Source organism: Glycine soja, chromosome 15, assembly GCF_004193775.1.
Source record: "Glycine soja cultivar W05 chromosome 15, ASM419377v2, whole genome shotgun sequence".
Classification (NCBI taxonomy): domain Eukaryota; kingdom Viridiplantae; phylum Streptophyta; class Magnoliopsida; order Fabales; family Fabaceae; genus Glycine; species Glycine soja.
In genome coordinates, this window is record NC_041016.1 from 8,942,564 (window position 1) to 8,956,173 (window position 13,610).

The 13,610-nt window shown below is 31.2% G+C and overlaps 2 protein-coding genes across 2 annotated transcripts; one reads left to right on the top strand and one right to left on the bottom strand.

Annotated features, from left to right (window-relative positions):
• Window positions 1-6,172: 6,172 nt before the first annotated feature.
• LOC114388089 (mitochondrial pyruvate carrier 4-like) lies at window positions 6,173-8,676 on the top strand. Its single transcript, XM_028348424.1, has 5 exons — window positions 6,173-6,309; window positions 7,255-7,353; window positions 7,639-7,691; window positions 7,929-8,002; window positions 8,350-8,676. Exons 1-5 carry the CDS (start codon window positions 6,255-6,257, stop codon window positions 8,396-8,398), a joined length of 330 nt encoding a protein of 109 aa, XP_028204225.1. The 5' UTR covers window positions 6,173-6,254; the 3' UTR covers window positions 8,399-8,676.
• A 1,055-nt stretch (window positions 8,677-9,731) lies between these two features.
• LOC114388088 lies at window positions 9,732-13,145 on the bottom strand. Its single transcript, XM_028348423.1, has 3 exons — window positions 12,683-13,145; window positions 10,534-10,707; window positions 9,732-10,179 (listed from the first exon to the last, which is right to left on the bottom strand). Exons 1-3 carry the CDS (start codon window positions 12,980-12,982, stop codon window positions 10,048-10,050), a joined length of 606 nt encoding a protein of 201 aa, XP_028204224.1. The 5' UTR covers window positions 12,983-13,145; the 3' UTR covers window positions 9,732-10,047.
• Between the last annotated feature and the right edge of the window lie 465 nt (window positions 13,146-13,610).

The following is a 13,610-nucleotide window of genomic DNA, read 5'->3' on the forward strand; positions in this document are numbered from 1 at the left end:
TAAAAATTAATTTAAAATCATTTTTAAAACAAATTTTAATAAACTTGTTGTAAGAATTTATAAACTTGAATAATAGCGTAAAACTTATTTATATATATGGTTAATATCAGGTCCAGACATTTTTTCTGACGGCAAGAAATAATTTATAATATATTACCACACAAAAAAATATCAGTAGTTATCATAAAATATGTAATGTTATCATAAAAAATCCAAAATAATTATGCTTTTATAAATTATCATTATCTTTTTATGTATTTTCATACTTTAAAAATGTTATATAATTTTTTTAGTGTCAATTCTATCAAAAATTAAAAATATAAAGAAATAAGATTAATATGAATTTATTTTTCCTTTTTTAATTCTTATATTTTCTTACATTCGTTTTAAAACAATTCATCTTATGGGATACTATCTATTTTTCTGAGGCAATTTTTTATTATTATTAAACTTACAAATAAAAATAAAAGAATCTTGCGGGGGCAATTGCCCCCACATCCTATGACCTGCATCCGCCAATGCTTAATATATTAGTTTTAGTTAAATTCAACTTTCAATCTAATGATATATTTTGAAATAAATCATTTAATTAAAATATTCAACAATATTAAAATAGATATATCTTTTACCAATATTTTTTATCCGCATTGAGATTTAAAAACACATTTTTTAAATATGTATTAGATAGACATTAGTAAGTAGTGGTGCATATTTCGGTCAACATTATTTTGTATATTAATCCTGACATAAATATGAAATATATACGATTTTGTTGAAAGCGATTATGATTGTCTGTTGTGAGTCATCAGCACACCAACAAGATGTGTATTTATTTTTTAATATAATTTATGTCAAAGATTAAGATTCAAATTAAATTATTTGGTTAAGAAATATAAATTGTTATTATTTCTAACATTTTAAAAAATGAGACATAAAAAATTGATGAATATATATTTAGAGGAATTAAAAAGATGTTTAATCCTAACTTATATTCATATATTATTATTTTAATACTTGCATGAATTTTCATAAAAAATTTTCTTGAACGAGAGTATTTTAGAGATTTTTCATTATCTTTTATTATTTCAATCTATCATTTGTATTATTTAGTTCTAAATCGAATTTTCATATTTTTAAATTTTTTATATATAATAAAAAATAATATTATATCATAATATAATTTTTTTATTATGAATGTAAAATAAAATATGTTAAAAATATTTGTTTATTATAATAATATAATTTTTAATTATAATATAATTCTTATGTTTAGAAGTATTTACATGTTAAAAAATTAATTATATAAAACAAATATTTACTCTGTGCAAGCACGTACTAAAATATTAATTGTATAAAAAAATTGTACAACGTAAAAAAATGAGGCTACGAAGCAAAACAAAGGGAAATGAATGAGCTAGGTTTCAATTCTTCCTTAAAGCCAAATACTTACTAACTAAGAAAGCTTAACAACCAAAAATATCTTATAAACTTTGACCACGCCACATCTTATTTAATGTAAGACAATATCCGAACATAATACTACAAAAAAGACAACATCCCAGCAAGAAAAACTCCACACTATATTTAAGAGAGGAAATAAAAAAAAATTAAGACATTTGGTTTGTTTTTATATTTTTATTTTATTCAATGTATTTTTTATTGATAATTATGAATTGTTATTTTATTTTTATTTTCAAAATTTCACAAATGAAATAATACAAACCAAGACAGAGTAACTAAGGCGACCATATATGGATGTGCGAAAGAAATATTTTTTTCCTTCCCTTTTAGTTCCTCCTTTTGGGCAAAACAAAATATAACACCTTTTTAAACTCTATTCCATAGTGTTTTACTTTTAAAATGCATCAAACACAAAAATAAAATTTAGGCTTAATTGCATTATTTTACCCTCAAAATTTTACAATGTTGCTAATGTTATATCCCCTTCCATTTCTTTTTTCCATATTTTGTCCAAAACAACACAAATTATGTTCTCAAGTTAAAAAAATGCCACAATGAAGACATTTTGTGGTAGTTGTTTTTCTTCTTTAAACAGCCTTAATTAAAACAATTTTTCATTAATTGTGATTTTTTTACATAGGGGTAAAATTCGTGATATTTCATAAATTAGAGGCAAAATTCACGGAAAAAGTTTTAGGAGCCAAAATTTGAGACATTATTATAAAACTTTTGGGACAAAAAGTACAGTTAAGCTTAAAATTTATGTTCATCTCATTCTAATATGTCAAACCTTGCTGGAATTCGTACTCAAGTTTTGAGCTGCAGATTGCAGAACAAGAGCGCAATGTGTACACCAAACATGAATTTAATATCGTTACTATTTATCTTGTAAGGCTCTAAAGGATTTTTGTATGGTGATGATGATTCAACTAGAACTTTGAGACCGAGGGGGTTATAAATTACTACAACGTGCTTGTTTACTAATCACTAGAATTAAACACCTAACCAACTAGTTTACGAGCTAAAGTGATTTTACAAATCATATATAGTAGTATAGATGAAGTCAAATCAAGCTTGCAAGTTGCAACCAACAAATTGTGGTTTGGAGGGTTCAAGATGGAAAGGAAACACGAGTTTGACAGTTGTTACAATTTATCCAGCTCTGAATTTTTGAGCAGTGATGATTCAAGTAGCACTTTTGGAATAAGAATAATAGGAGAGGGGTGGGGAACATTATTGATTACTACAACGTGCTTGTTCACTACTAGAACTTCAACTCTTAACCAACAAGTTTTATCAATGAGATAGTGACCAAGAGGCTTTGTATGCTTAAAACATGATAGCTATAAGATGCATTTCATCTGTCTTCTTTAAGGATTTCAGATGTTTGCTATTTGTTGGGTACTCCATCTTCATTATCCCAAAAGAATCATCCCTATTTATTGACTTCATATTTGGCGTTTTGCCTAAAGAAAAAATAGCAAGTAGAAGGATTAGGTAGGTAGAGAAAAGCCACTAGCAAGAGAGAGAGGAAAATTGGGTTCATAACGTTAAATCTGATATTGTAAAATTGGGCACACATGTTTTGGATAATTGGTTATAGATAATATTACTTTACACAGAGACAATCATGGCTTAAGATTTTCAATAAAGTCTGTTGTTATATAGATAGTGCTCAAAAGCCAACAGCTTTTTAGTAAAAAAACAGTTTTTGTCAACTCGTTGTCTCAAACCCTAGATAATATGGATTACCCCATAAGTAATATCCAGCTCTGAATTGGTCCCCCCTAGAAAGAAGCAGAAAATGCAGCATAGCTACAGTAGCAACTTGCAAATAAATGAAAAAAGAGGGAAAATCAAATTGGCCAGAATTCCAGAAAGTAAATAGGGCTCAGAAAATAGCATTACTGGCTATTTTGTTATTTACCACTTTTGCATCACAATTTTCTGATGAAGTACATTATGCACCTATTCATCCATCGTCAGATATCAGAAAGTTCCAGGCTTTTCAGTTGCTTACATTTAAGCTATTTTCAGCTCAAAGATTATTGATCCCCTTAATTATGATCCATGATCATCATTGCTTTAAATTTCATAAATTAAATCTTTAGCTTAAAGCAGATTATTCCATTCACCCAAAGCGAAAAAGAGCAGAAGTATAGTGTTTTTGTGAGATATAGGAAAAAGAAAAAACTAATGGTTAGATGTATGAAATGTTTAGCTGAGGTCAAAGAAATTTGTTAAATATTGACAAGAATCGAATGCAAAGATCAATCAGAAGGTTTCCCCATTAGATCTACCATAAATATGCGATGCAAGATACTTATCACTTGTGATTCTCTCCTCACCAACATCTTTCAGCCATTGAGTTAGAATAACTGTCTCTCAAACCATGACTCTAGATATAGTAACTCCTCATTGCTTATAGAGTGGTCAAGATCAGGATAAGGCTGCAATTAAAATACATGCTAGTATCATGATGAAATCAAGGGGTTCTATTGGAGGTTATAGAAAATTAGTATTCAGTTAAGAAGTTAGATAGGAATGTGCTCTATAAATAAGAGCATTCCATTGTATAACTATAATCTTTTATCAACCATTTTACACTGAGTGTTTTCTATGGAACTCCTCTACTATTCTTCGAGTTTTATGATCTTTGGCCTCATCCAATGGGGCATTACTTGCATTTCTTCTCTGAATTCTAATAGGGTCAACGAATGAATTATTGAATTGTTGAAAACTTGAAATCACAGCCACAGCCAAACACCAATTTTTTCAAGGAAGGGGAAATCTTATTGTCCGGCTTCGAACAAGACTGTTCAATCGACCATTCCTTGGGACCACAATATGGATGTCTGCAGTCTGCAGACTTTTATTTACACTAGGTCTATAAATTAAATGGATGAGTTTTTTTTTTTTTTTTGACAGAAAATTAAATGGATGATAAGCATATACCGATTGAATAAAATAGTATTTGGAGACAGAGTATACAAATTAGTATAATGCCTTAATTAAAAACCACATACTCCCCGTTGACTGATATAAAATCACGTATATTGACTGATGTAAAGCACCTATTTGGTTTAAGAAAACATTTCCTGTTTTCACAAAGAATTATAAAAATGTGACATGAATATTTTTGTTTTCACCATTTTATATACGAATATTTGAAAATAAGAAATAAAATGAAAACAAGATGATAACTATTTACGAAAATAGAAAATAGTTAAGTTTGTGCCAGCAGGCAGCAGTTATTTCCTTGTTTATTGTGACATGCACATTGTGAACAACTTTAACATAATTAAAGAGATGAAGAGGTAAGTTACAGTTGCAAGGGAGTGGAGGGGAAGGAACAAAACAAAGCTTGGAGCCATCTACTCCTCACCAATTGATGATGTATTCTTCTCAATTACCACTAAATCCTAAGTCCTAACCCAGCGTCCCAGCCCAACTTTTAAATCATACAACCATGCCCAAAAAACAGAAATATAATATTTTTATTAAAATTTTCGATAAAAATATGCCAGCTAAAACCCCAAAAACTAAACAAGACATATCATTTACAATTTTAATAAAATATTTAAAATGTTAATTTAATTCAGTTTTTAAATGTTTAATTTAATGATCATAAATACATTAATGTAATACAACTAATACTATTTTCATTCATTTATAAATTATATTATCTTTTAGTTTGATTATTGTAAGTTTAAATGATTAATATTTAAATAATATTGATTTCATTTATTTTTTGGCATGCTTAATTAAAAACATCTGTATATAAGTATTTTTTATTTTATACTATTTTTTTTTATAATTTCGGTCTACAATTGGAAAACAAATTGCAACTGAAAGTACATTAAATAAATCAATAAAATACATTTTATTACATGTATGGATCATAAATAAAAAATATGATTTAAAATTATTTGTGGATATTGTTATCTTTTAATCATTATTTGTTTCTAAATTTTTAAAATGAATAGCCATTAAAGCCATATTAATTTTTAACAAATAAAAGGTATATATTTTATTATCCATATTGATAATAATTGGAAAAAAAATTCTTAATATAATATGAGTAATTACTATTTTAACTTATTGATACACTTTTCTTTTTTTAATCTTATTATTATTATTTTAATAAAAATATATTCAAACAACATCGATTTAATTGAATTCATAAATGATTAGTTATAATGCCTTTCAATTTGTTTACCCACAAGACGTTACACAAGTTAAGTTGTTAGTAGTTTGGACCTTCTAAACATATGATAGTGGTTTCAATTCCTAATTTTGTGAATAGAATAATATTTATAGGGAAGAGAAGTTGTCCTTTAGGGATTAGTATAATTATCTAAGACTTTTAACTTTTCAAAAAAAATATTTTTTTTCTTCTAAATTTGTATAACAAACCGCAACTGAAGTATTAATGTAAATTATAATGATTAGATATTATTTTAAATTATTTATGATTACTGTTAACTTTTAATCTTATCCTTCTAAGTATTTACATTTTTATTTTAAAATTTTCAAGCACGTGATTATACTAGTTTTCCTCCCCAAACCAAAATAGGTCAACGTGAGAAAAGTGTTGACCGAGTTCAAGACACGCGTCGCAAAGTGATTTGACTACGGTTGCGGAGTGGATCTCCTACATCGTAGATGATTACGGTATATAATAATAATATAATAATATTGTATATAAATATGTTGTTTTTCTCTCTTTGCCGCAGTGTTAGAAGCTGAACCCGTTTCGCCTTCGATCAAAGGGAAGAACAAACATTCAATTCATGGCGGCTGCAAAGCTTCAAGCTTTATGGAATCACCCAGCTGGGCCTAAAACCAGTGAGTTGATTTCGTCGAATTTGTTATTTTCTCGCGCTTCTGATTTTCATTGCTGAGTGGTTGATTTTTTTACCTGAACTTTTTTTCTATACATAAATCAGCGGCAGGATTTGGCATAGATTACGAATTTTGATTTATTAATTTGATAAAAGGTCATGTTACTGCTTGATTTACAACCTAAGTTTTTTTTTTAAAAAAAAAAAAACCTAATTTGACATTGGATTGCATCTTGAGAAAAGGGTTTTTTTGTGGTTGAAACGAAACTGTTGGTTAGATATTTGGGAATGTTGGAAACTTGGGCTTCGTCTATTAGTTTAATTTCTGAACATAAGGAGACGGTTGGGTAGATAAAATGAAAATGAGATGGATGACCTACAAAAAATTGAATGTTAATATTTTGTAATCTGGGTAAAGTGGAAGACACCAGCAAACAAACTTGTGCATTCAAATGAGATGCTGCTTTGAAGGGTATGATCATATTCAAATATCACATTTTTTTTAAGTATAATGTTTGCTAGATTTTGTATGAAAAAACTGGAAATGCAGTCCTTGTTTGCAGTAAATTGGAAGTATGATCTTGGTGTTGTATTCTAACTTGATTTAAAGAGTGCAGTGGAACTTGAATTTGTCTTTCTGTAAAGAAAAAATAATGGTAATTAGTTTTGGAGTTGCAGTTGGAAAGTTAACAATTGTTGAATAAAGAGTCCAGTGCAGTCATTTATATACATAGATTTGCTTGTGTGATTGTGTTGTACTTTGTAAACATCACTTGCTCAAAGTACCAATACCAAGTAGATTGTATTTTACAAGTGTACGGCATTAGTTTCCCACTGATTCAAATTGTTCTCTCTTTTTATGTTTTTAGTGACCAATGTTATTATCAAGTGTTAACATTGTCATTGTCGTCCTATATAAATGCATAGATTAACCCATTACTTTATGCAGTTCACTTCTGGGCACCTACCTTTAAGTGGGGCATCAGCATTGCCAACATTGCTGATTTCTCAAAACCACCTGAGAAACTTTCCTATCCTCAGCAAATAGGTATGCATGTACATAAACAACCACATTTACTGTTATCTATCATAGACCAGTCTCCCTTCCTCCCCTCCTCCCCCCCCTCTCTCCCCCTGTCTCTGTCTCTGTCTCTCACGCATGCACCCACATATGCTTTTTCTTATATTTGATCCTTATCTGCATATCTGGGTTCCCTGAAAGGTGTAGACTACACTTAGTATTCAAGTTGCATGCAGTTTTAGGGTATACCATTGTGTATTGGGTTTTGTTTATATCCATACATTGCTGATTACTTTTTTGGTTTTTATGCAGCGGTCACAGCTACTGGAATTATCTGGTCTCGTTACAGCACTGTAATCACCCCAGTAAGTTTGATTTTTTCTAAAGACAGATTTCTTTTAACTGGTCCATTTAGACGTGATTGACATATTTCTTTTAACTAGTTCATTTAGACATGATTATTTATGGACCTCCAAAGAAAGCAAAACTTTGTTATTACCTTCATCACAGTACATGATGTGTACATAATTCTGGTTTGTAGTTGCATAATTCTCTTGTATTGCAAAAGTATGACCTTGTTACAACTATTTTCCATGTTACAGAAAAATTGGAACCTGTTTAGTGTAAACATTGCAATGGCAGGGACAGGCATATACCAACTATCACGCAAATTGCGGTAAGGGATATTTATTTAATTTTGTTTTGGATGATTTCTACTTGATGACCTTGTGTTCTTGGGTTCTAATCACAATCAGATTCTTCCCTCATGTGAGATTAAGTTTGCATACATCTCACTCATCCTATGCCCCAAAATATTGGGTCCATTCATCAAAAAAATCAAATTTTGATATTTTTGCACAAAGTTTAAAGAAGGCAATAGGGAGTGAAGAAAAACAATTGCAATTTTATTTTAAACTCTGCAATGTGATAACCTTAGCTATATTTTGGTACTGTTGCAAAAATTGTTGTTGACACTAGAACCTATTCTCCATGATAGATATATTAACTTGTGTTACTTTCCAGGCATGATTATTCCTCAGAGGCGGAGGTGAAGGCCGTCACAAAAGAATGATGTTAAATTTTTTAAAATCTCGAAAGTTATTGTGTACTTGGATGCAGATGCCCAGGCTGTAATTTCCGTTATATAATTGTATTCTTACTTGGTAGTTCATTTGTACTTTTGCAAGTTTCAAACTGTCAAAAGCATTCTCACTTGTGTGTTTTTTCCATCTGTATTTGATTGGGGTAAAATAAGGGAATCAAGATAAGTGGGCAACTGAATACAACTGGTCCCTAATGGGCGTCTTTGATATTTCTTATTATCATTATAAATCACAGGTCTTAAAGCAATCACACTTGCAGTTCATCTGCCACTTAAAACTGGTTAGCATTCTAATGCACCACGGTATATGTGCTTTTTAGATAGCTTAAATATTGCCTAGATTTCGAATGGCTGAAATTCAATTCCTGTTAAACTTGTAATTTTCTGCTTTTAATTTTAGTTTTTTTGTAAGTATTTTTAAAAAAGAAGTGTTGAATTGATCGTTTTTTGTTTTGTTGCTAAATGATAGTGTTAACGTGACGAATGAAGTCGTTAAGTGTCATCATCAAATGATCAGTACCAAAAATTGTCATCAAATGATATTAAATGTCATGTTATTCATGTCACAGGCTAAAAAGTAAAAAGTGTCATATTATTAGTACAACACCAGTAAGATTGCAACATTTTATACTTAAATTTTTGTAAATACAAAATAAAATATTACAGAGACTAAAAATAAAATAAATTTACAGGATTTAAAAATAAAAAATTAAAAAGTGACATTTGTTGGGATGGAAAAATATTCAAGGCTTGATTTGGTTGAGAAGAAATGGAGTGATAAGGGACAGAAGTTTTTAAAAATCAGTGAATCTAAGTGGGTGATTGGACAAGATTAATAAACATGAATTCAAGTTTCTCTCTCCACGTACGTAGTTTAAAATACACACAGGAGCTATGGAGATTAACTTCTAATTCTCGAGAATCTATTTTGTAGAAACAGAAAACAAACATGCTATCACGCTTCTACACTACTTTAATTCAATTACTTTTTTCTCTATTGACTTTCTTTTCTTTTCTTTCTACTCTACCAAATCAATCCTAAGTGTTACCATTACCATTAAACCACCATCTCCATTAAGTATGGTGGATCTGAGCTAATCTTTGAAATAATCTACCAAAAATGAAAGATGAAATAAACTCAGACCATACATGATGAGGAAACCATGGTAGTAATTGTAATTCAAAAGGCCAAATGATTTAATTCTAGTCAGTAGAAAAGCATCAGAAGCACATTTGCATCAGGAATGCTATTTATTTTATTTTGAAAAAGAAAAAAAAAAAACAATTTAGCTCCACACCATTGTAGTTTCAAAGTCCAGAATATCCTATTTCAATAAATATCTGGAAAAAATCTGTCCAATGATTGGGAAAAAGGTACACTATCCGTTCCTCCAATACATATTACATTCAGCCCGGCAAAGAAACTCAACAAAAAAAATCCATATTATAGGCATATTCGTTACAATAATCCAACCTAAAATAACCAGTGGTTGAACATAAAGCCAGGGGAAAATTCCCTCCCATCAACAAGGTATATAGACTGAATCATTTATGTTCTCACTATCTGGAGAATCATGAGACCCCTGTTCATGTTTCAGTACCACTTGAGTTAACTTGCATTACTGGCCATCTCTCGTTTGATTAGTTTTTGAATCAGAATCATGTTCATCATCATGTGATGTCAAGCCCAAACTTAAATCCAAGGTGCTTTCATTCAGATCTTGGCGCACCACCTGATTTTTGTACTGAGACTGAAATATAAAAGACCAAAGTCGCTATTAACATATTAAAAAGAAATGGGATCAAGCCCTTCACTAGTCACTGCTATGGACTTTAAATTTAGTAACAGACACAACAAATTAGAGAGATGTAAATCACTTATTACATGATTGTAATGCCCAATCCATAAATTTTTAAATTGCCTAATTTGAAGCATAAAAAGTGTCCAAAGTTAAAAATGAAAGATCAGAACCTTCATTGTCTGATTTTAACCTTTGTAGAATAGATTGTGGGCTGCAGTTATTACTTTCTAGACGATACTTTAGAAAAATGGAAGAAAACGTGGAAAAACATGAAGTAAACAAAAGAGACATGAAAAGGTTTACCTGACTTTCTTCCATTGGGACATCATTTATGTCAGGTTTTTCATCCAAAGTCTCATTCTTGCGAGTTGCCTCTGCTGCACCTGAATCAACATCAATTGGTTTAGATTCCTCGTCAACCTTCTCAGTACCCTCATTTTCTGCAGCCTCATTTTTTTGCTCCTCTAGTAGAGCAACCTGCATCATCAGACAACCAAGATTACCACACCTTCCCAAACCTAATTACCAATTTGACAGAATAAACCAGTATTGATTTATTATCATCACAAAAAGCATGAATACAGAATTGATTCATAAATGGTGTAAGTGTACCACAGATGACTTCAAGTACACCAAGGATCAAAAGCTCTGGCTAGTCCAGCATAGTTATTACTGTTGAATATCATCAGTTCTGTGACAATTTTTAACAACTCACAAATACAATACTGTGCATTTGAAAGCAAAATAACTGGTGATTCTTGTTCTGAGGATGTGTTCATACTTCATGGGAAACATGACAAACACCAATGAATGTTGCACATACGATTTCCAACATTAGTGCATCCAATGCAACACTATAGTCTACAGCAATACAACACATAATTATGTCCCTCAAAAGACTATAACATCCATTTGGTTTGACATCAAAATTAGTCCAGAAGTGTCTGTTTACTTGGACCAACAACTTGATGTGACTGGTTTGACACCAACAATTTGTTCCCAAACACATGCATATTCAACTAAAAACCATCTACCGACAAGGAAGTTGAATTAGCCCCTGCCCCAAAACAGAAATACAGAAGTTGAAGAGAGAGATTAGGATCTACGCATGCAACAAAATAACAAATGATTGAAAACCAATTTGGCTGTGTGAAGAGTTCTCACAAATGGACCCCCTTTCCATCTCCACCAAAACAATCCTGGTCTCCAACACTTTGGTTATCATTCTATTTTTCTTTTTCTTAGAACTTTAGTTCAGATATTTGAGTGATTGAGTAACTTAACTTTCAGCACTAGAGTTGTTCTTTTCATCCATCACATAAATTGCAGACTTGCCATTATCATAAGTTGTTTCTAATCCCAACCTTGGACCAAACTAACCCCCCTTTTTGATAAGTTTTCTCTTTGATTAATCTTTATTTTATCATCACTCATCAACTCGAGGCTCTAGCTCAAGAGAGAATTACCATACTTCCACACCATCTTGGTGCATTCAAACTACATTGACTTTCATTTCTTAAACAAAGAACTTAGACACTTGGGATGGTAATAGCTAGGTGGGGGATCATCATCTGTGTTTCTTGTTCTTGATTCAAGTTTCTTAAAAGTTTAGACCAAATGATAGATCAAGCAGTACTGCAGAGAGGGTAGTTTCATACTATGACATAAGAATATAACCCAGCTAATTTACACCCCCCCCAATCCCTCGATTTTTTTTTTTTGTAGGAGTTAGAAAACAAATCTGTTCTATCTTAATGTTCAGAAAGTCACCAAAATAAAAAGGCATTTTCATATTTTACAGAGCAATGAGAGAAAATTTGATCTTAACAAATTAAAGATACTAGCATTTCTTATCTTTCTTTCTTTCCTCCATTGTTTATAATCACTGAGAAAAACAGATTCTATGATATATATGTCCAAGAATCAGAAATACCCTGCACTGTCTTGATGAGCTGATTGTAAATTCCAATCAGAATTACACCTTGGAAATTCAAATACTCACAAATACATACACAGGAAGCAACCAACGAACAACAATCTCGATTGAGTATCAATTAGATTCCGCCTCCCAATATCCGAACAAGCAAATCTTAACAGGAAGAAACTACAGTTAACAACCAACAATTTGTAATCCGGTTATTCCTACATTTGCTCTCATTATCTTTTATAGATAAAAATAATTAAGAAAAAATGGATTGACATCAGGACACGACTTTCAACCGTGTTCCAAAACAAAGGGACAAAAAGAAACAAGCAAAACCGAATAAGACACAAATTATCATGACATTGTAATAACTACAAGCAAACCCATTTATACAAATGCAAAAAAAAAAAAAAAAAACATATCACACGTGTCACCAACTATACAAGTGAAATTTCCATCCCATATATTTTAAATTTAATGAGTTTTCAGTAAAACCCTAAACTAATAAAAGGAGCAGAAGAATAATACCGGAACATATTTGAATTTTCTTCGAGGCGGTTCCGCGGGTGGCTCCGGCGGCGCGTCCTTGGCATTACCGTTAGCGTTGGCGTTGTTGGTGGTGTTCTGGCTTTGGGTGAGAGGGGTCCACTTGTAGAGGAGAAGATGAGAGGCATTGGAAGCGTGGTTATTGGCGTTGGAATTAGAGGAAGCAGAAGAGGGGGACACGTGGATCCATTTCTTCTTCCACTTCCGCACCGGTCCAGTGAACACCGTGGCCGGTCCGTACCGGGTCGAGGACCGCCCCAGCCGGGCCCCAACTCCCTCCATCTAGCACAGATCTCCCAACTTCCCGCTTCCGATCTGCCTCCGCTAACACTAACACACACACACACACGTTTTTTTTTTTATAAAAAAAAAGTTTTATTTTACGATAATATTTTGGAATTCTCTCCCTCTACAAAACCCTTTCCTTTCCTACACATTCTCTAAAGACAAACAGAGCCTTTCTTTTTATCCCCTGGCTTCCGTCTATGGGTGAAAGATCCAGTGCGTCACTTTTTTTGTGGTGGTGTTTACGCAGTGGCCAATCGAGACCGTTCATAATGTGCAATGTGTCACTGTGTAGTGTGTATGATGGAAATGAACCGTGTCGGATCTCATACGCTTTTGTTAAAATAGAATTTTATAACTTTATTTTTTCAACCACCACCATAATTAAGTCTTTGATTTGAAACTTAATGACACTTAAAGCTAAGTGTATTTAATCAAGTCTTTCTTCATAAACTCAAGGTCAACTCAAATTCATTCATTGGATACATGTATAACTATCAGTAAGTTAAAATTTAGATATTAAGTTCATTTGTTTAAATTTATTTATTAAAAAAATGTTTTTTTTTTATAAAAAAACTAGTGTGTTTATTTAAACTATTTTTACTTTAAAAAATAGTTTTGTGCT